This window comes from Littorina saxatilis, linkage group LG1 (assembly GCF_037325665.1).
Source record: "Littorina saxatilis isolate snail1 linkage group LG1, US_GU_Lsax_2.0, whole genome shotgun sequence".
NCBI lineage: Eukaryota > Metazoa > Mollusca > Gastropoda > Littorinimorpha > Littorinidae > Littorina > Littorina saxatilis.
The window spans coordinates 106,120,101-106,140,943 of record NC_090245.1 but is presented as its reverse complement, the minus strand read 5'-3'; the positions used below and the strand labels follow the sequence as shown (position 1 = coordinate 106,140,943).

The window sequence follows — 20,843 nt, the reverse complement described above, 5'->3', positions numbered from 1 at the left end:
GCAGTGGCACCGCATGCACGGGACATCTGAAATCACAGGCGCAGGTCCAGGGGGACTTGGACTCTCTAGTGTTTCACGAATCTCAGGAGAAGGGAGGTAATCAGAGGTTGTTGTTGGTGTTTGTTTTTTGTTTTTTAAAGCTCTTCCCGCGCAGTCCAAGACTGAGTCGACACGATATGGGGGGGTAGGGAGGAGGAAGAAAAGTTCTCCTCGCGCTGCCTGCCAGCCGACACAGGAGGAAGGGATTGCAAGCATCAGAAGCTCTGAAATGAGGATAGGGGGGGGGGGGGGATGTTGGGGAGTGGGAGAGTAGAATCTGTAAAAGTGGGCGAATTCCACCCCTTCTGCTTCAGTGCATGGCTATACACACGGGGGCGCGTCAGTCACTTGTAGGGGTGGGGGTGCACGGTTGAGTTGGCAGGGAGAGAATGCGGGAGCTTCACAACTTGTGTGAAAGTGGGCGAATTCCACCCCTTCAGAGGCGCGTCAGGCACTAAGGAGTCTGCCCTTTGTAGTTGACTCGAAACAAATAAATCCTTACCCTGCACGACATGGGATCGAACGTACGCCGGCCACCGACCGCGTGAGTCACAGTGCGGTTTCAAGTTTTGTGGGTCCATAGTTTTCTCGGCTTATCTTCAAGTCACGACCTCGAGATCTCTGCCTGCCGCGAGTTTTGTAGATCACCAAATAATGAAATAATGAAGAAGACAAAGAAAGAGGCTGATTCAATTAAAACTAATTCATGGATATACCAACAAGAAGAATTTTTTAAAAAGGTCCGGAAAACACGACGGAAAAAGAAACAACAACACACGTGACCGAAGTCAGTTCAACTCAAATGAGTCCATAGACCTATAGATAATAGAATTTAAAATCAGTTGAAAAAAATGGACTGAGAATGATCGTGGTTAATAATTCATTTCTGACAAGCTCTGTTTTTGGTCACTGAGCCCCATCATCCGCCGCTCCAGCTCACGAAACTTTGTAAACAAAAATTAAAAAACTTGTCATGTTATATTTTCACAGTTAAATCAAGTGATAATCTGGCTTTAATTCCATCACTTAAAACCATACCGAGCATGAGATAGCGCAAAAGTGGAACGTATACTATGCCCGCAACCCGGCTTTTCATGAAGTTGTTTATTGATGACGTTTTTTTGTTTGTTTGTATTCAAGTGCATGTGTGTGTGTGTGTGCGTGTGTGTGTGTGTGTGTCGGTGTGTGTGTGTGTGTGTGCGTGTGTGTGTGCGTGTGTGTGCGTGTGTGTGTATGTGTGTGTGTGTGTGTGTGTGTCAGTGTGTGTGTGTGTGTGTGTGTGTGTGTGTGTGTGTCTGTCTGTCTGTCTGTGTGTGTGTGTGTGGGTTTTTTATTCTTCAAGAGTCTTTTTTTTGTCGTTTCATGTGTGTATTGTAGTAGGGACTATAGTTGTAAGAAAGGACCATATGGACCACTGAAATGCTATTATTATTCCGCAATGAAGTTTTCGAGTTCGAGTTCGAGTTCGAAGTTTCAATCATCATGTCGTGCGTCATCAGTTGCCTGATTGATTTACGAGGAAAACAATTACTCCTAGAAACCACCAGACCGGTTGTTTCTAGTTTGTTCCAGTGTTGATTTGTTTTGTTTGGGGCAGTTTGGCGGGGAAAACGGATGACATTTATTTGCTCGTTCGTTCTTTTCGTTCGGTCGTTCCGATTTGTTGATATTTTTTTTCCTTTACGAGTCAGTCATTCTGATTCATTGCAACAAAACGATGTTCAAAATGTGAGACCGTGAATCAGTCAGGCATTTTACTGCCCACGGCCGTCACATACGGAATTTCTAACGAAATTTCATAATAACATGGTAATAAAATTATAGGCCCACCTCAGTAAGCTCAACGTCATCAATCTACTGACCTGAAATGTAGTGCTTAAAATAATAAAAAGAAAAGGTCTTTTTAATGATCGGTGTTTAGGCTATCAGTCATGGAGAAAAAAGAAGACTCAGTGACCGTACATCTGGATAGAGATTATGAAAAACTTACCAAAGTACAAGCAAACAAAAACGATTAAAAATAACAGCAACAGAATCAAGAACTATGACTGACTGAGTTTATATGGAACGTCTGACCCGAGAAAAAAAATGCACACTGCTGACGTTAAAAAAAAAAATAACAAGACTGATAAGTTTATGGAACTTTCAATCGACAAAACGAAATAATTGTAGGCACAGCCCTCTATTTGTTTTGGAGCCTAGTTTTACCAAACTATACAAGGTAGTCAAGTTATTGTGTGTCCACTCTCCGACAACAACTGACTGACTCACTGGCTCCACTGACTGCCCACTGGCACCGACTGACTGATTTCACCGTCCTTTCAGTCCCGGCGATGCGGGTCGGATATGAATGCACTTATCCATCATATTATTGATATCATAATACGTGAAACGTGGATAATTTAAGTGCTATTTTTGTCCAAAACCTCATTTTGAATTCAATTGTACATTAATTGTATTTTTTGTCTTTTCTTTTCTCAGTTCCGACTGAGCCTGTGGCGGCCCGCTTACCGTACTGCCGCCGGAATGACAGACTCAGTTCAAGTAATTATGTTATCACTGATTCAGTATAAATGAGCAGTATATTTGATTAGTTAAACAACCGGGATGTCAGCTCATCATCCTGAGATGAGGATAGTGACAACGAAACACTGAGCCTCGGAAGGTACAATACTTTACACTGAGAAGTCAGGCTTTGCGGTTCAACTTCAGTCAAGTCCACAACTGACAGAAACATTCTCGGGTTTTCACTCGAAACATTTAGCAGGTTATGTAAACATGCGGGAAATTCGGGTCAACATTGTTATGAGTGACGTGTGCACCACAGGGAGCCTGAACGATTTTTTGGGGATTACCTTCGGTTCTATTTTTGAACGTAACCCTGATAGGGCCCCCCTCGCGCGACGCCAATCCTGCGGTAGTGACATCACACGAGATCACACACAACGATAAATTTACACACTTGACGGATGACAGATCTATACAACCGACAGTTACTCCACGGCAGAGGTGTCTTTTCGGCTTGCCGCTCGATTTCTACCGACAAACTACCATACTGATCAGGTAGTTGATTGACTGTTGGTGCCATTCGGTTAGAAAATGAGCGGCGAAGGGGGAGTTTTAGTCGTCATTGATAAACCTGACAGTCCTGTCGTGGAAGGAAGTGATCGGCACGTTGGAAACCATGCCATCAAGGATCGGGACGAGGAAGGTCCGTTGCATGGCTCGGAAGCGCCTATCGTCCTGGTCGCCCCATCTCTTCGTGTCGAACAACTTCGTGACGAAGATGGTAGTAGCAGCGTGTACACCAGCGAGGAGGAAGGGGGGAGCCACGTTTCCGACGACGGTGACCACGAGAGGTCAGCCGGCGGTGACTTCCCCATACCAGACGACGAACTCCGCGACAAGATCATCAAGCAGGTGGAGTTTTACTTTTCTGACGCAAACATTTTGAAAGACTCGTTTCTCTTGAAACATGTACGACGTAACAAGATGGGGTACGTTAGCATCAAGTTAATCACGTCTTTCAAGAAGGTGAAAACACTGACCAAGGACTATCGTGTGGTCGCCTTCAGTCTGCGTCAGTCTGTCGAGTTGGAAGTAAATGAGGAAGGTACAAAAGTGAGGAGAAACAAACCTCTCCCAGAGTATGATGAAACTACGCCGTCCAGAACTGTCGTGGTGGTGAATCTCCCGCAGGACAGTCCCACCATTGAATCTGTTGCTGAGGTCTTCTCCAAGTGTGGTGAAGTCGCCCTCATTCGCATACTTCGTCCTGGTAAGTCAGTACCACCAGATGTGAAAAAGTATGCAACAAAGCACCCAGAAATTGGCACAACCACTTGTGCCGTGATTGAGTTCGAGAAACATGAGCATGCCAAAGTAGCCTGCGACTCTATGACAAATACTGAAGACTGGCGTAATGGCATGCGCGTTGTTCTCTTGGCTGTGCCGAAAAAGAAAAAGGAAAAAGCAAAAGAAGAAGACAGAGACAATGACGGATCACCGGAAGAAGGTGGTGGTGACGAGGACAGGAAGAAGAAGAAACGTGTGACACGCAAGAAGAAAACGCGAGTAGACGAGCTGTCTGCGGAGAACGAGTCTTCATGCTGTAGCAGCGGCTCCGAGGGTGACTTTCCCAACGTGCCAAAAGCTACTCTCAAAAGCCCTGTGGTGGACCCGAACCACTTGAGTCCCCACACCAGTCCCCGCTCTTCCCCCAAATCCAGCCCTCGCACACAGAGGCGCCGTAACCACGGCAAGTCTCCTCTGACTGATTCGACCTCACCTAACGACCCGCATCGCCCGAGCCCGCGTAGCAGCCCAGAGGTGTCTCGACGTAAACTGGAGCCTTGCCAGGGGGAAAGCACTCCTTCCAGCCCCTGGGTTCAGCGCCGTCTCCGTGCCGCTCAGGATTCCAAAGCCAGCGTCAGTCCTCTAAGCAGTCCCCTGATGGGTCGTCGTAACCTAGATGGCACCGTCATTCCTGGCTTCAGACCCAGGATGATGGACATGGCTGGTGTCGTGCGCCAACCTCGTGGCCCTGATGGTTCCATTGGCTTCTACGGAGGGTTCGGTCGGGGAAAGCCTCGCAGCAACACAGTGGCATGAGTAAGGCATTAGATGGTGCGTAACTCTGTGACTTATCAATACTAAGTAGGGCAGTAGATGGTGCGTAACTGTGTGACTTAGGAGCATAGTCTATCAATACTATGGCAACAAGCCCAGCAGTTTTACAGTGTCAATCTTGTTTGCTCTCACCATGAGTTGCTCATTCAACTAGCTCATTACCCATGAGGTTACTGATTGTTTGTTTGCTCATCTGTTTTGGGTTTTTACTGGTCACAGCAGCTTATTTTTTCACGAATTAAGTGCATTTGTAGCACTAGCTGGCTTAATAATAAAATTAAGATTAGTATTGGCCAGAAGAAAGGTTAATTAATCTGTAACATTCATTGATTCAAACAGTACTTAGTTTTACTTTGAATTACATTTACACTCTCTAAAGATTATTTTGTTCTAAGCAGTTGCAGTTGTTTTCTAGTCATAGTCATACAGGCAGTTGAGATGGAGGTGGGTGATGCCGTAATTTGGTAGACATGTATGCAGTGGTATACTTGCCAAAGTGATTCACAAATGCAAAGGACCTGAGCTTCGAAGTCAATTTATAACCACATTTCATCGTTTGCATACTCTTTTCTGATGCAGCCCTTTCATATATATATCAAACTGCAAAATTCGAAATTTGAACTGAAGCCAGACTCAAACTCAAAGGGTTTCCTGGCACACTGTGTGATAATATAACGTATAAGTTCTGCTCCAAAGGACTGGACATTCGTCAAGATGTTATGTTCGTTTTTGTGTGTGTGTTTTTTTTCTCCAAGGTCAAAATGGCATACATACTTGCGTGCTCTGAGTGGATTCAGGCAGACTGTGAACAGTGGTGGACTGACTGTTTGTTTCAGCATATATATGACGCTAAAATTACCCAAAAGAAAATTGTGAGACTGATTTTGTTGATACCCTTTTTCTTTCAGTTAATGTTGATGCTGCATTTCATTTCCGGTATCAAAGACATGCGAGACTGTCCGTACAGAAACAAATTAATGTACTCTTTCAGAATACAAAAGTTGTGCTACAACTAACATTCATGCATGTATGTAACTGTACATATACTTACTTCAGGACTTAACTGTTTGGTTTATGGTAATTGTATACAAATTCTGTCTTTGTTAAATTCTGTCTTTGTTACAATTCTACCTCAATAAAAATGAAGAACTACCTTATAAGCGTATGTACCTATAATGGTTGACTTTAAGAACACTAGCTGAGCTGCACGCAAGAGAAAACCATGTGTCAGTCACAGGAGCTGAGTTGTACTTAATAATAAAAATAATAAATGAGCATTTATATATAATATAGCGCAACATCATAACTTTACAATTATGCTCTTTGCGCTTGTATCAAAGTACAGGTCGATCAAAGTATCCTACTCCTTTAGCGTTAATTTAGTTGCTATCTTTTGACTCTAACACAATAGAAATACTACCACTAGAGTAAGGCTAAAACAGTAAGATGCTTTAATCCACTTGCACTTTGATACAAGCTCCTGTGATCAGTTTATTGATCAGTACACTTCAGTGTGTACATGTAAGTATACAAAGAAACACCTATCGAATTAAATATTCGTATGCCTGAAGTAAAGAAAATAATTCCAGTTACGGACTTTGTAGTTTTAAGAGAGGAAACAAAATTAAGGACTGTTTGTGATTACGAGAAGTACACCGTCATTTGTGTTTTTGTTTGTTGATCAGTTTCGTGCTCAGATCAATCTTTTCACTGCTAACGCATGGGCGGGGATGTAGCTGAGTAGCGCGCTGGATTTGTATCCAGTTGGCCGCTGTCAGCGTGAGTTCGTCCCCACGTTCGACGAGATTTATTTCTCAGAGTCAACTTTGTGTGCACTCTCCTCGGTGTCCGAACACTCCCGTGTGTACACGCAAGCACAAGACCAAGTGCGCACGAAAAAGATCCTGTAATCCAGTCAGAGTTCGGTGGGTTATAGAAACACGAAAATACCCAGCATGCTTCCTCCGAAAGCGGCCTTTGGCTGCCTAAATGGCGGGGTAAAAAACGAAAGGTGAAAGGAAATGTTGTTGAATGCCATTGTTTGTTTGCATGGTTGGGTTGTGAAAATATAACTGGTGGAAAGGGTCACTTTGATTTTTCAGTGTAAATTAATGAAGCAAAGAGAATGCATTATTCTGTATGAATGTGTGTGCTTAGAAATTGTTTGTGCGATATGTTTGTGATATGTTTTGAATAGAATCAACATGATTAGGAATGTATTATGTAAAATGTAAACACAGCAGTAATTGCACTAGCAGTGAAAAGCTTGGACTGAAATATGAAGCCACTGGTACTGACACATGTTGGAAGTTTTGCCATGATAGGTAGCTGTCGTGCTCTTTGCAAAATGTTGCGTAAATATTGCATTTTGGGGTGTTGTATGCATTTTAGCCATATATCGCTGCACAAAATAGGTCTTAAATGTGCACCAACCAACACAAATCACTCAAAGTCGGCACGACTCCTGATACTGATAGGGATTTTGCACACTGTGGTGTTGGGATACTGTTGAAGAATGTATGTGTTACTGTTAAACTGTAAACTTTCAACTGGTGCTCTTTTCTTTTGAAGAAATCATTCAGCATTTTAAACAATGTCAGCTGTAAATAATGTTGCTGACCTCTGGAAATGTGGACTGAGAGCATGATATTCACATTTTTTGAAGAGCTTGAAAAAAGCACACACCAGCCGTTCTCCTGTTTTTACTTCCCTGGGAAAAGAAGAGACCTGTGCCTCTCTCAGGCTTACTATACTAAAATAAATACTATGGCTATGCTTCTTCGACACTGAACAAAAATAGTGAAAACACTTAAATGTTTTGCTCCACTCCAATGAAATGTAAATTCAGTTGTGCACTTTATCTGTGCCTCACTCCCCTCTTTTGCAAAGATTGTGCATGGTGTGTGTTTAAGAGAGTCTGCAAAGTATTTTGATTTTTATTGATTCGTCTATGTGTGGCAAGCCTGTGGTGGTCTCTGCACATTTTGCTTTATTTCGTTTTGCTCATGTCCGTCCCCAAAAACTTGACGTGAACATTGTTTGAATATAAAGTGTTGAAGGTATATGTACTTTAATGAACAGTGGAAGTGAATTACGCTAGTTGACCACCTTTCCAGAGAATTTCTTGTACATGTGTATATGTGTATCTGTCAAGCAAAATGTAGCCCCCCGCGGATTAGGGGGAGTCCCATATTGGTTGGGACGAGAAAAAATTTACCCGATGCTCCCCAGCATGTCGTAAGAGGCGACTAACGGATTCTGTTTCTCCTTTTACCCTTGTTAAGTGTTTCTTGTGTGGAATATAGTCAATGCTTGTAAGGATTTTGGTCAAGCAGTATGTAAGAGGTGTTAAGTCCTTTGTACTGGAAACTTGCATTCTCCCAGTAGGGTAATATATTGTACTTCGTTGCAGGCCCCTGGAGCAAGTTTTTGATTGGTGCTTTTGTGAACAAGAAACAATTGACAAGTGGCTCTATCCCATCTCCCCCCTTCCCTCCGTCGCGATATAACCTTCGTGGTTGAAAACGACGTTAAACACCAAATAAAGAAAGAAAGCAAAATGTAGTCTGGAGGAGGAGACGTGTGGCTATTTACAAGCAGAGCACAACTTATGTTACAGAGGACTTTGGCGACTTAATCTCAGGTTCAATGATCCACTTGTGGTTCAGACGATTGCATTTTGTTATCTTATTTGTAAGTTGTAAGTGTAACTGATGTTTGCGTTGAAGTCATTTGCTTGCGTCTTTGTTTTTCTTCATGCATGTAAATTACCTTGTTTTTAATTCATGACATTTTAGGTTCCTGTCTCTTTCTTAATTCATTTATGTATACTTTATTCAGTTAACCCTTATACTGGTGCAATTCTGTAACACATGTTACATAGCCACTGGTGAATTAACAGAGAGAAAAATAACAAAAAATGGTCATATAGGTTTTCGCATCCATGGGAGGTAATCGGAACCGACATATGTCGCGACAACCAGCCTAAGGGTTAATATTGGATTTAACCACAGCTGGGAAATTCCGAGCTCTTCATTTCAGAGTTATGAAACAAAGAACTTTTTTTTTAATCACATCAGGCAAACTGGTTTGTTTTCCGTAAGCCATCCTTGGAGCACTCTAGACTTCATAAATGATGCTTATCATTATTATTATTATTATTATTGTTTGTTGTCAGCGTTAAGAGCCTGCAATATTTTTGCTGTTTGCAAAACTGCTGGAAAGAGCAGAGTTTATCACTAAGATTTAACCTTGGTATATTAGCCTATTTGGCACTGTGTTTCCGCTGTAGCAGATCTTTACAGCTGCTCTGGCAATAGTCAAACATTGCTCTCACCCTATCTCAAATGTCTTTCTAAAGACAGCCTTATTGTGTAAGTTATCAGACATGTCTGAGGTTGTCTACGATTGTGAAAACCTACCATGTTGAGCTGTTGATCTGAAAGCTTTAAATCAAAAGCCCTGCTGCGTATGTGATCCAATGGTCCAGCTTTGGTTTCTTTGCCTTAAAATTCAGATAAATCAGTTTTAGCCTGATTATTTTTCTAATTTTATTTATTTCTATTATTTATTTCTATTATTTTTTTCTTCTATTTTTTTTCTTCTATTTTTTTCTATTAATTTGGTATGCATTGGTTTGCCCCTGACTTCGAGTTCGAGGCATTAGCACTGAATAAGTTAAGTGAAAAACAGTGCGCACTACTGACTTCTTTTTTTTCCTATTTTTTTAAAGACGTGAGTCATTATTCCATCCATGTGCAGTACACTAGGAACAACACTGACTTAGTACATTCAAATAAAACAAAGCACAATTGCTCACCGAATTTCTCATACACACACGTACACACACACACACACACACACACACACACACACACACACACACACATGGTATAAAGCTATATAACATGTTATCTGCACACTATGTGTGAACATCTAAGGAAATGTTGGCATATCTGCTGTTACTGATTTATCCTGTTTGTAAAACTGTGGTGGAAACGGTTGTTTTAAAATTTAGAACAAATGTTATGCATTGCACAAGTTTTTAGAAAGATGTTTGATTTAGGTTTTTTACTTGTGTTGCATTTTTTTTTACGGGGGGGGGGGGGGGGGGGGTGGGGTTGGGGTTGGCTAATGAGGAGGTTAGGCATGAGTCCTTGATGCATTGGGTGGTGGGGGGATGTGGTGGCTTCCGCGGGAGTGTTGAAGAGTGTAAGTGGTAGGATGTTTGTGATATGTTTCTGCGATACAGGAACAAAAAAAGAGAAACAAGTGGTATAAACTAGACTAAAATTTAGTAAAAAGAAATGGACAAAAGAGGGAGGGTTTTGCATTTGTATTTTTTTTGCATACACGGTGCATCTGTTTTGTTCCAAAAAATTGTAGAAATAATATAAACTAATATAAATAGTACCGGCAGTAAGAGACATGCTAAAGTTCTTCTTTTTTTTCGGGAGGGGGGTGTAGATGGGAGTTAGGGTTCTTGCTTTTCATGTTGTGAAATGAAGTGTTGTGCCTCAATTGTGTGCACTATACCGATAATACGCATAACGCTCAAGTCAAGATTGAAAAGAAAATTGACAAGTTGTTGACATGGCCTTAAAGCGTGAAAATGGAGTCTGAGTGAAAGTAGATTGTGACAGCGTGGTGGTAGCAGATCAAATGTGATGAGCTTGTCAGTATGTGTGGATATATGAGTGAATGGTATGAGAGATAAAAACAACAACTTTACTCTTGTTAGTTGTTTGACATGTTAATTTGTTTGCAAGTTGAAAAAAAAATTAAAATATTGAAAAATTCTTATGCTTTCTTTGAACTTGTTTTGTAATACATGTACTTCTTACTGTGTTCACTATTTCTACTCTTCCATTTGTTTCCTTCTTTGTCTTTATACATGTACTTCAGTGTGAGATTTGTGTGTGTGTGTGTGTGATTTTTTTTTTTTTTTTTTTAAAGCCAGGTTTGTCTACATTTTCCTGAATTAGTTATTTATCAGTACGGAGTTTTTTGTGTACTTTTTTTTTTTTTTTTTTTTTTAAATTCTTACATTTTTAAATCAACAGCCTAAATAACGGGTTGAAATTTTTTTTTTAATTTACTTCTTTTGCCTTAATCTTTTCACCTCTATCATGTGTGTGATGACTAGTACTTCAGAATTCTGTTTCATTGTATTTACATAAACATGAAGCAAGCTTTAGGGTGATACTGTGTCATAAAAGGTCATCTTGATGGTGGTATCTAACATTGAAACACATCTAAAAAAAAACACCACCAGTTTTGTTATTGAGAAACAATTTGAACACATTTTTTGCAATTATCTTTGGTTTATAGCTTTGTTGCTGAATAGTACATAAAGATCCATGTCCTGAGCATCAATTAACATAGCGCACCAACCTCACATCAACAACCCCCTCACCTCATCAACCTGACGGACAATCCTCACAACGAAAATAAACTTACTGGGTTCAAGGTTCAAAGTTTTATTACTAGGCTTTAGGCCCATATGGCTTTTACGCTAACACAGTACGCCGCTATATCACACACACACTGTGACACATACACACTGTGACACGCACACACACACTGACACGCACACACACACACACACACAGTCAACATCGACACCAGTTAAATAACATATAAATAGGAAAAGCCTCCTATATGATTAATATGGTCACGTCGAAAAAGTACAACTATCAATATTGAGACAAACAAACAATGAAAAAGCATAAGAACAACAGAATACAATCAAAACATGAATATAAAAACGTTCATGATAAAACTAACTAATCAAACAAAGGTTAACTAGGGGGGGGGGGGGGGGGGGGCTTTAAAGTTGCGGACAGTATGTATCTGGTGAACATTTTTACCGACGATCGACTATTATTCCAGTCGACCCCACGCAACTGTAGGTTTCACTAACGACTACCACAGATGGTAATACCGCCATGTAACTGCAAAGGCCTTGGTCTGATCATGAATGGATGCCTTGAGTCTGAACTTCAGGCACCCCCATGGAACGCGACACAGGCCTTACCATAAAGTAGTTTCGTTTTCAGAGTCGTACCTTGCTCTGCAAAGTGTAGTCACAGGAAACAAGATGAGTATTTATTTTCGAGGGTAGTGGGGTTAGCATACAAATATCCTTTTTTACATCCAGCCCTTGTCAGATGAAGTACGAGTCTACATTACACACACACACATTATATACATTTCATACATAGGTCAAAGCACAGACACAGAGTAAAACGACAAAAAAGAACAAACAGTAAAATGACAAACGAATCGCGAGACACTGCGTTGAAAACAATGATTCTGGTGCCTGTGGGCCACCCATTAAGTTGTGCTTGACTTCAACAACAACAACAACAATAGCACGCAAACAGGCAAACAGACGAAAGACTGAAGTTGGGAAGAGGGAGTGGATAGTAAAAACTTGGTAACCATCTGAAAACACAAAATCAGAGCAATACTTCTGATGCGACTTGGTAAAAACAAAGAAGGGACGAGCACATGTCATAACACACTGAAAGTAGCTTGACTCCGGGGCGATGCCCAGAAAGGGCACGATCGCTTACACGAATAGCAATTTACCTTGAAAAACCTGCCAGAACACGCCAAAGCAGAACGTGACAACACTGTCGTTACGATTTTCTAAAACAAAAACAAAAACAAAATCTTCTCATTACAGTCTGAAAGTAGAAAGACCGTGGGCAACGAGAAAAAGACAAATTAGCCAGTGACGCACAAGGGATTGTGATTCACGCAATTCCAGCTGCTAATGAAAAGGGACAACAGGTAAATTATGCTGGTCCGTGGTTTAGCTCAGTGAATGCGCACTATGCATGATCGTTATGTGTTTACAGTTTATTTGCAGAATGATGTTGTCAGATTTTTCTCCCGGTGTAACACGAGAAAATTACTCCCACAAGATTTTTACTCCTGAGTAAAAATTTCGTACGAACATTTTACTCCCTTTACGAAAAAACTACTTCCCCATAACACGAGAAAATTACTTCCAACGACAGGTGTGCTCCGAGTCAACATTTAGGTAGAAAATGTTACTCCCCTAAGTCAGGGCCGTAGCACAGCTCCTAAAAGTGGTCCGGCCATAAAAAAAATAATAAAATAAAAAGGTACGGTCCCTGGCCATTATGTTCTCCTCAACTTCAATTTCTCGCTTAACGCTGTCATTGTGCGATCTAAGTCACGACCCCTCCTTCCTCCTAACACAGCGCTGAAGCTTATGAAGACGATTTTTTTTTTTTTAACAAAAAACTGGTCCGGCCATGGCCGGAGTGGCCGGTAGGGCTGCTACGGCCCTGCCCTTACGAAACAAATTATTCCACCCTAACACGAGCAATTTACTGCACACGCAACCTTTACTCCCCTGTCCCTTGCTAGTCCTGGTGGTGGAAGGGCTGGAGGGAGGGTAGCGCGACATTTGTTTGCGCGAGATCACATAATTATTGGCATTATCTATGACGGCTTACTGGTGCCAAAACCTCATAATTGTAATTATCAAGGGAAAATTAGTAATTTTCCCTTGATAATTACCATTTTCACGTGTTTATTACTAATTTTCCCGGGAAAATTACTAATTTTCCCGGAATAATTACTTACTTTCACCTGTTAATTTCTAATTTTTAGTTTTGGCTCACTTCCTGACGGATTGCTAGTGCCAAAACTAAAAATTAGTAATTTTCCCGTGAAAATGAGTAACTAACAGGTGAAAACAGTAACTGACAGCGTTAATTAGTAATTATCACGTGATAATGGGTAACCCCAGGTTTTGGCACTAGTAAGCCGTCATTTACTAGTGCCAACACCTCATAATTGTAATTATCAAGGGAAAATTAGTAATTTTCCCTTGATATTTACCATTTTCACGTGTTAATTACTAATTTTCCCGGGAAAATTACTAACTTTCACCTGTTAATTACTAATTTTTAGTTTTGGCTCACTTCCTGACGGATTGCTAGTGCCAAAACTAAAAGTTAGTCATTTTCCCGTGAAAATGACTAATTATCCCGTGAAAATGAGTAACTAACGAGTGAAAACAGTAACTGACAGCGTTAATTAGTAATTATCACGTGATAATGGGTAACCCCAGGTTTTGGCACTAGTAAGCCGTCATAATTATCCCTTCGCCCGCATCCCATTTTTGCGTACGAGATTTTTAGTGAAAGCATAGACTGTCCCTGGTGAAAGTAACAACAAGTCGCGTAAGGCGAAATTACTACATTTAGTCAAGCTGTGGAACTCACAGAATGACTTGAAACTGAACGTAGTCCGCCGCTAGTGCAAAAGGCAGTGAAAGTGACGAGCCTGTTTGGCGCGGCAGCGGTTGCGCTGTGCTTCATAGCACGCTTTACTGTACCTCTCTTCGTTTTAACTTTCTGAGCGTGTTTTTAATCGAAACATATCATATATATATATGTTTTTGGAATCAGGAACCGACAAGGAATAAGATGAAATAGTTTTTGAAACGATTTCGGAAATTAAATTTTGATCATAATTTTTATATTTTTAATTTTCAGAGCTTGTTTTTAATCCAAATATAACATATTTATATGTTTTTGGGATCAAAACATGATAAAGAATAAGATGAACGTAAGTTCAAATGGATCGTTTTATTAACAAATTTTTGTTTTACAATTTTCAGATTTTTAATGACCAAAGTCATTAATTAATTTTTAAGCCACCAAACTGAAATGCAATACCGAAGTCCGGCCTTCGTCGAAGATTGCTTGGCCAAAATTTCAATCAATTTGATTGAAAAATGAGGGTGTGACAGTGCCGCCTCAACGTTTACAAAAAGCCGGATATGACGTCATCAAAGACATTTATCGAAAAAAAGACAAAAACATCCGGGGATATCATTCCCAGGAACTCTCATGTCAAATTTCATAAAGATCGGTCCAGTAGTTTAGTCTGAATCGCTCTACACACACACACGCACAGACAGACAGACAGACAGACACACATACACCACGACCCTCGTCTCGATTCCCCCTCTATGTTAAAACATTTAGTCAAAACTTGACTAAATGTAAAAAGACACCTGTGGCTTTTACGAAATTAATTCATCAGATAATGTCAAATGTGCACAGAGAGCACCCAGGCTGGTACTTATTGGTATGTGAGCTAAACTTTTTTTTCACGAGAACGGGATTATGCCTTTAAAGTGATAATATATATCAAGAAAACTGTCTCTCGTCGCCCCAAGAGCTATGCAGTTCAGGTTGCGGGTTGTAATTATGCGACAACACACCAGGAATACCTTAAAATAAACGCTTGAGCGCTGAGTCAAGTTCCTCAAATTGAAAACGGCTGTGTTTTGAGTAGGAATCTCAGACTGTAAAATTCTCATTGTGACGCCTTTTTGCGCGAGTCATAATTTTCGTCCTTGAGATTCAGTTTCAAGTTGAAATTGAGCCGAGAGCTACGGAGTTCGTTTTGGTAGTTGAATACGGATGACAACACACACGAGGAAGGTTTTAGAATTAGTGTTTGAGCGTTCTATTTTTCACAAATGAATGCAGTGTGTTTGGTAGTAATTTCAGACCGTGATATTCTCCAACGGCCATTGTGTTTATTTCTGGTATGCAAAGCGTTGTAGCCCTGTATCTAAGAAAACTAAGTATGACTGACAAACGAAAGTCCGGACTCCTGACAGGAGAGCTGGGCGAAGCGGATTAAAATTCATTTAATTATTTGGCATAGTTTCGGAGCAGTTTTGAGCAAAGCATTGCAGATGTTTCTAGATTACATTACAGCGAATGTCCCTTGAACTTTTTAAGGTCCAAATCGTCAGAAAACTTTCCAAAATGGCGACTTAGGTAAACATGTACTATAGGCTCCAAGCCAGCTAGGCCTACCGTGCACCCCCCTCAGGATCCAGCTTCAGTAGGCTAGATATATTCATTGGGGTCTACTGAACACGTTTTGACAAGTTCGCCACGAAAAAACTCATTCCCACTACTACTTATGTCCCTTTGTTTAAGGGTACCCCCTCGAACGCTAAATTTATCTGTGAAATCACAACAATGCACAGCTGCAATAAATGAACAGAGAACCGCTTTTTTGAAATTAAAACAGTTAAGTTGATCATTAATCTTGTAAAAAATACCTATTACAGTGTTCAGTGTTTGATAGGTTGGCTGTAGTGATGCTTGATAGGCGCGAACCGTCATTTTCACAGTACGCAAAGCTTGTCAACTTTGATGAGTAAAAGGTTTCAACCAATTTGGGTTCTCTGTTTCATTTTTTAGAAACTACAATGCCTTTTGATAATTTCAAGCCACATTTGGAATTCCTGAGAGGATTTGTTGCGACACTAGATGAGATATTTCTCCCCTACCCCCTAAACGTGACATTTTAGGAAAATTTCCAAAAAAACATTTCTTCAAATATTCATGATAACTTCTCACTGTTTTCAAATCAAATAACAAAAGTAATCACATTGACGACCAAAACAGTTCATTTATCCATCTTTTAACAGAACTACAACATTATTATTGTCTTTTTAAGACTAAAATGTAAAAAATAAAACAAAATGTTCAGATATAGACATCAATTCTAACTGTCTCTTACATATAGTGCTCTTGCTTCATAGTTTCCATATACAAGGTAGATTAACATAAGAAAGACAATCTAAGAACTAATGTTTCTTCATGTAAGTGCAGAATTTTAGTCATAAATGCAAATGTCTCATGAATCAATTTTAGCTTTATAGAATTAACATGAAAAAGTCATTGCAAAAAACTCTGTCAACTTTTCTTTCACACACACACACACACATACACACACGCGCGCGCGCGCGCGCGCGCGCGCACACACGCACACGCACACGCACACGCACACGCACACGCACACGCACACGCACACGCACACGCACACACACAATCTTAAGACTGTTTTTGGAGCAAGAACGGACAAGTTCATCCGATGCACAGTCAGATTCATATTCAAGTGAATCCTCCAGTCCATTAAGGAACAGTGTTGCCTCCTTCTCATTCTATCCTTCCTCGTGAACCTCGGTGAGCAAGCTATCAACAATTGTCTGTGAAAGAACCAACTCTTTATTTTCTTCAGTCCAAAGAGGCTTAAGGATTCCATTGTTCAGCATCCTTCCATGACTATCAGTGGGTTTGGGAATCTATGGGAGTGGCAGGTGAGCGCGCTTCCATCTGGCTGTCTGGTAGTTGGCCCTTCTTGCATGTTGTTTGGGGCTTTTGTGGCATAGAAGGCGCTGACTGAGTCACAGCCAGTAAAGGCGAGGAGAGAAAGCAAGACGGAACAGTGAGGTCGCGGGAGTTCTTCTGCAAGGGCAGCAATAATGAGCAAACGTTACCTATTTGTTTTGCCCGTGTCAAAGAGCAATGTGATTTTTCCTAGCTGGCCAGCATAATGCAAGAGAATGAAGAACACGTCGCTGTATGGACTCTTTACTTTGATGGTCTTGTAGCCTTTTTGAAGGCCACACTGGCAGTACACGATGATTCTTGAGTCCGTTTTTTCTTGGCTGGATGTGAGATCATTCAGTAGTTACCTTTCTGTCTTGATGCCACCAGATGACGTGAGCGTGTATGCCTTGCCCTCGCTGACCAGAACAACATTCCTGCCTTTGAGTTTGTCTGCCATGGCATCCCTGCTCCAAACCTCCAACAGAAGTCTTATGAATTGCGACTTGTTTCCCGTCATTTGACAAGAAGGCTGTCCAGTCACCCGGTCTCTTCATGCTGTCTCCAGAACCCCTCATCTGTGCTCCAGACAAAATCTGTTGTCTTTGCAAGAACTCACAGACTTGCAAGCAGATCTGTCGAAACTGCCTTGTTGGTACCCGAGCCATTCACAAAGGCTAGAAGACCATCAAACAAAGAGCCCAGACAGCGACGTGTTCTTCATTCTCTTGCATTATGATGGCCAACTAGGAGAAATCACATTGCTCTTTGACACGGGCAAAGCAAATAGGAAACGTTTGCTCAACATCGCTACCCTTGCAGAAGAACTCCCACGACCTCACTGTTCTGTCTTGCTTTCTCTCCTCGCCTTTACTGGCTGTGACTCACAGTCAGCGCCTTCTATGGAAAGGAAAGAGAAAGGTATCCGGTCAAAATCCTGCAGCAGAAACCCAAGTTTGTGAAAACGTTCAGAAGAATGGGAGAATCATGGGAGATGAACAAAGAGCTGCTGGATGTGCTGTAGAAGTTCAAATGCTCAATCTACGGTGTCACAGTGTCGATGCAGTACGCCAGATGCTGGTGGAGAAACATGACTCAGGTGGAGTCATTCGAGCGGATCTGAACATTGACCTCGCCACATTTGCGCAGAAGCAGCTTGACTCAGCAGGGGGGCCAGCACTGGTTTCCACTCAAAACAATATCCGGCTTTTTGTTAAAGTTGAGGCGGCACTGTCATACCCTCATATGTTGATCAAAAGACCATCAAATAAAGAGCCCAGAGAGCGACGTGTTCTTCATTCTCTTGCATTATGCTGGCCGGCTAGGAGAAATCACATTGCTCACATTTCTGCCCTGCCACAAAAGCCTCAAACAACATGCAAGAAGGGCCAACTACCAGACAGCCACATGGAAGCGCGCTCACCTGCCACTCCCAGAGATTCCCAACCCCGCTGATGGTCATAGAAGGCTGCTGAACAATGGAATCCTTAAGCCTCTTTGGACTGAAGAAGATGAAGAGTTGGTTCTCTTACAGACAATTATTGATAGCCTGCTCAAAGAGGAATCACAAGGAAGGGGAGAAGGAGGAAGAGGCACAACTTTTCTTTGAAATTCTGTGCAATGACTTTTTCATGTTATTTCTATAAAGCTGAAATTGACTCATAAGACATTTGCATTCATGAGCAAACATTCTGCACTTACATGAAGAGATTGTCTTTTACATTTCTTAGATTGTGTTTCTAAATCTTATGTTAATTTATCTTTAATATGGAAACTATGAAGCAAGAGCATTATATGTAAGGGACAGTTTGAAGGGAATCCTTGAGCCTCTGTGGACTGAAGAAAATGAAGAGTTGGTTCTCCCACAGACAGTTATTCATAGCCTGCTCAGTGAGGTCCACGATGAAGCAGAGGCGGAGGCACCACTGTTCCATAATGGACTGGACGATTCACTTGAATCTGAATCTGGCTGTGAATCGGACTAACTTGTCCTGTGAACTTGACTTTCTTGCTCTTAAAACAGTCTAAGATTGATCGTGTGTGTGTGTGTGTGTGTGTGTGTGTGTGTGTGTGTCTGTGTGTGTGTGTGTGTGTGTGTGTGTGTGTGTGTGTGTGTGTGTTTGAAAGAAAAAGTTTACAGAGTTCTTTGCAAAGACTTTTTCATGTTATTTCTGTAAAGCTAAAATTGATTCATGAGACATTTGCATTATGAGCAAACATTATGCACTTACCTGAAGAAACATTAGTTCTTAGAGTGTCTTTCTTATGTTAATCTACCTTGTATATGGAAACTATGAAGCAAGAGCACTATATATAAGAGACAGTTAGAATAGATGTCTATATCTGAACATTTTGTTTTATTTTTTACATTTTAGTCTTGAAAAGACAATAATAATGTTGTAGTTCTGTTAAAAGATGGATAAATGAACTGTTTTGGTCGTCAATGTGATTACTTTTGTTATTTGATTTGAAAACAGTGAGAAGTTATCATAAATATTTGAAGAAAAATATTTTTTGACATTTTCCTAAAATTTCACGTTTAGGGGGTAGGGGAGAAATATCTCATCTGGTGTCGCAACAAATCCTCTCAGGAATTCCAAATGTGGCTTGAAATTGTCAAAAGGCATTGTAGTTTCTAAAAAAGGAAACAGAGAACCCAAATTTGTTGAAACCTTTTACTCATCAAAGTTGACAAGCTTTGCGTACTGTGAAAATGACGGTTCGCGCCTATCAAGCATCACTACAGCCAACCTATCAAACACTGAACACTGTAATTGGTATTTTTTACAAGATTAATGATCAACTTAACTGTTTTGATTTCAAAAAAAGGGTTCTCTGTTCATTCATTGCAGCTGTGCATTGTTGTGATTTCACAGATAAATTTAGCGTTCGAGGGGGTACCCTTAAACGAAGGAGCATAATTAGTAGTGGGAATGAGTTTTTTCGTGGCGAACTTGTCAAAACGTGTTCAGTAGACCCCAATGAATATCTCTAGCCTACTGAAGCTGGATCCTGAGGGGGGTGCACGGTAGGCCTAGCTGGCTTGGAGCCTACTATCTTTAAGCTTGACTGTGGCTCGTTCCTGTTTGTTGTGGTCTGTGCGTGGCCCGCTTGTAAGACTGTCAGTCTACATGTCGCACTGACAGGTCAAGGCATTGGCGGCGCTGGTCAGCGTAAAAAAAAAAGGAGAAAGGGGGAACTGTGACAAGGTGTGGGAGGAAGGGGACTGGCAATCATTTGCAGAGTCAGTCTCCAGGAAAACTGCATTTCCTTTCAAGTTTGCCCGACTTAAACAAGTTGTCACGTAACCGTGTCAGAGACTATAGAGTATACAGACTCTGTATACTCTATAGTCTCTGACCGTGTACAGGAAAGGGGCACTTGACAGAAACACGTCGAGTCAAAGAAACAAGAAACAGTAGCAGAGACTTGTAACCCGGTGTAACGCGTTCAGCTTTCTCCATCCGGCATTCAGCTCAGTTTCTCAATCGATATATATTCGAGACTGAAATGTTGTCTCCTGGTCTTAAAGAAGAACACTTATTTAAGGAAGAAAAGCATTTCAGTTTCTTGCAAGTGAAGGAGATTTCACCCCAAAATTCGATTTCTTCGAAAACGTGCACCGAGTTGTTACGTCCCTTGAATCAGAAGGAAAGGAATGTTAGTATGAAGCAAATTTCTAAGTTTAAATTAAAAAAGTTGGTTGAACGAATTTGACCCCATGAATGTCAAGTAAGTAAGCTCGATCATCAGTATACTATTTTATACAAGATCAACTAGGCCGAATGAGAAAGCTGAATGCCTGAGAAAGCTGAACGTGTTACAGATGTAACGTGATTCTCTGATCCCTTTGGAGAGGCCAGAAGTCACTGAATCACACTGTAAACGGACCATTAAAACAGTGGCGGCCGTCAGGGAAGCAGTCAAGTGTGACGAAGCGGTATGATGATCGCAAACAAGATCAAATGAGTGGCGGATGATGCGAAGCGG

The 20,843-nt window shown here is 41.1% G+C and overlaps 1 protein-coding gene across 1 annotated transcript; it reads left to right on the top strand.

Annotated features, from left to right (window-relative positions):
* Nucleotides 1-2,976: 2,976 nt before the first annotated feature.
* On the top strand, nt 2,977-5,828 carry LOC138949093 (la-related protein 6-like). The gene has a single exon (XM_070320834.1). It carries the CDS (start codon nt 3,139-3,141, stop codon nt 4,648-4,650), a length of 1,512 nt encoding a protein of 503 aa, XP_070176935.1. The 5' UTR covers nt 2,977-3,138; the 3' UTR covers nt 4,651-5,828.
* Nucleotides 5,829-20,843: the final 15,015 nt, after the last annotated feature.

What these genes read in the sequence shown, in the direction of transcription:
- LOC138949093 (XM_070320834.1), top strand. Translation starts at nt 3,139, where the DNA reads ATGAGCGGCGAAGGGGGAGTTTTAGTCGTCATTGATAAACCTGACAGT.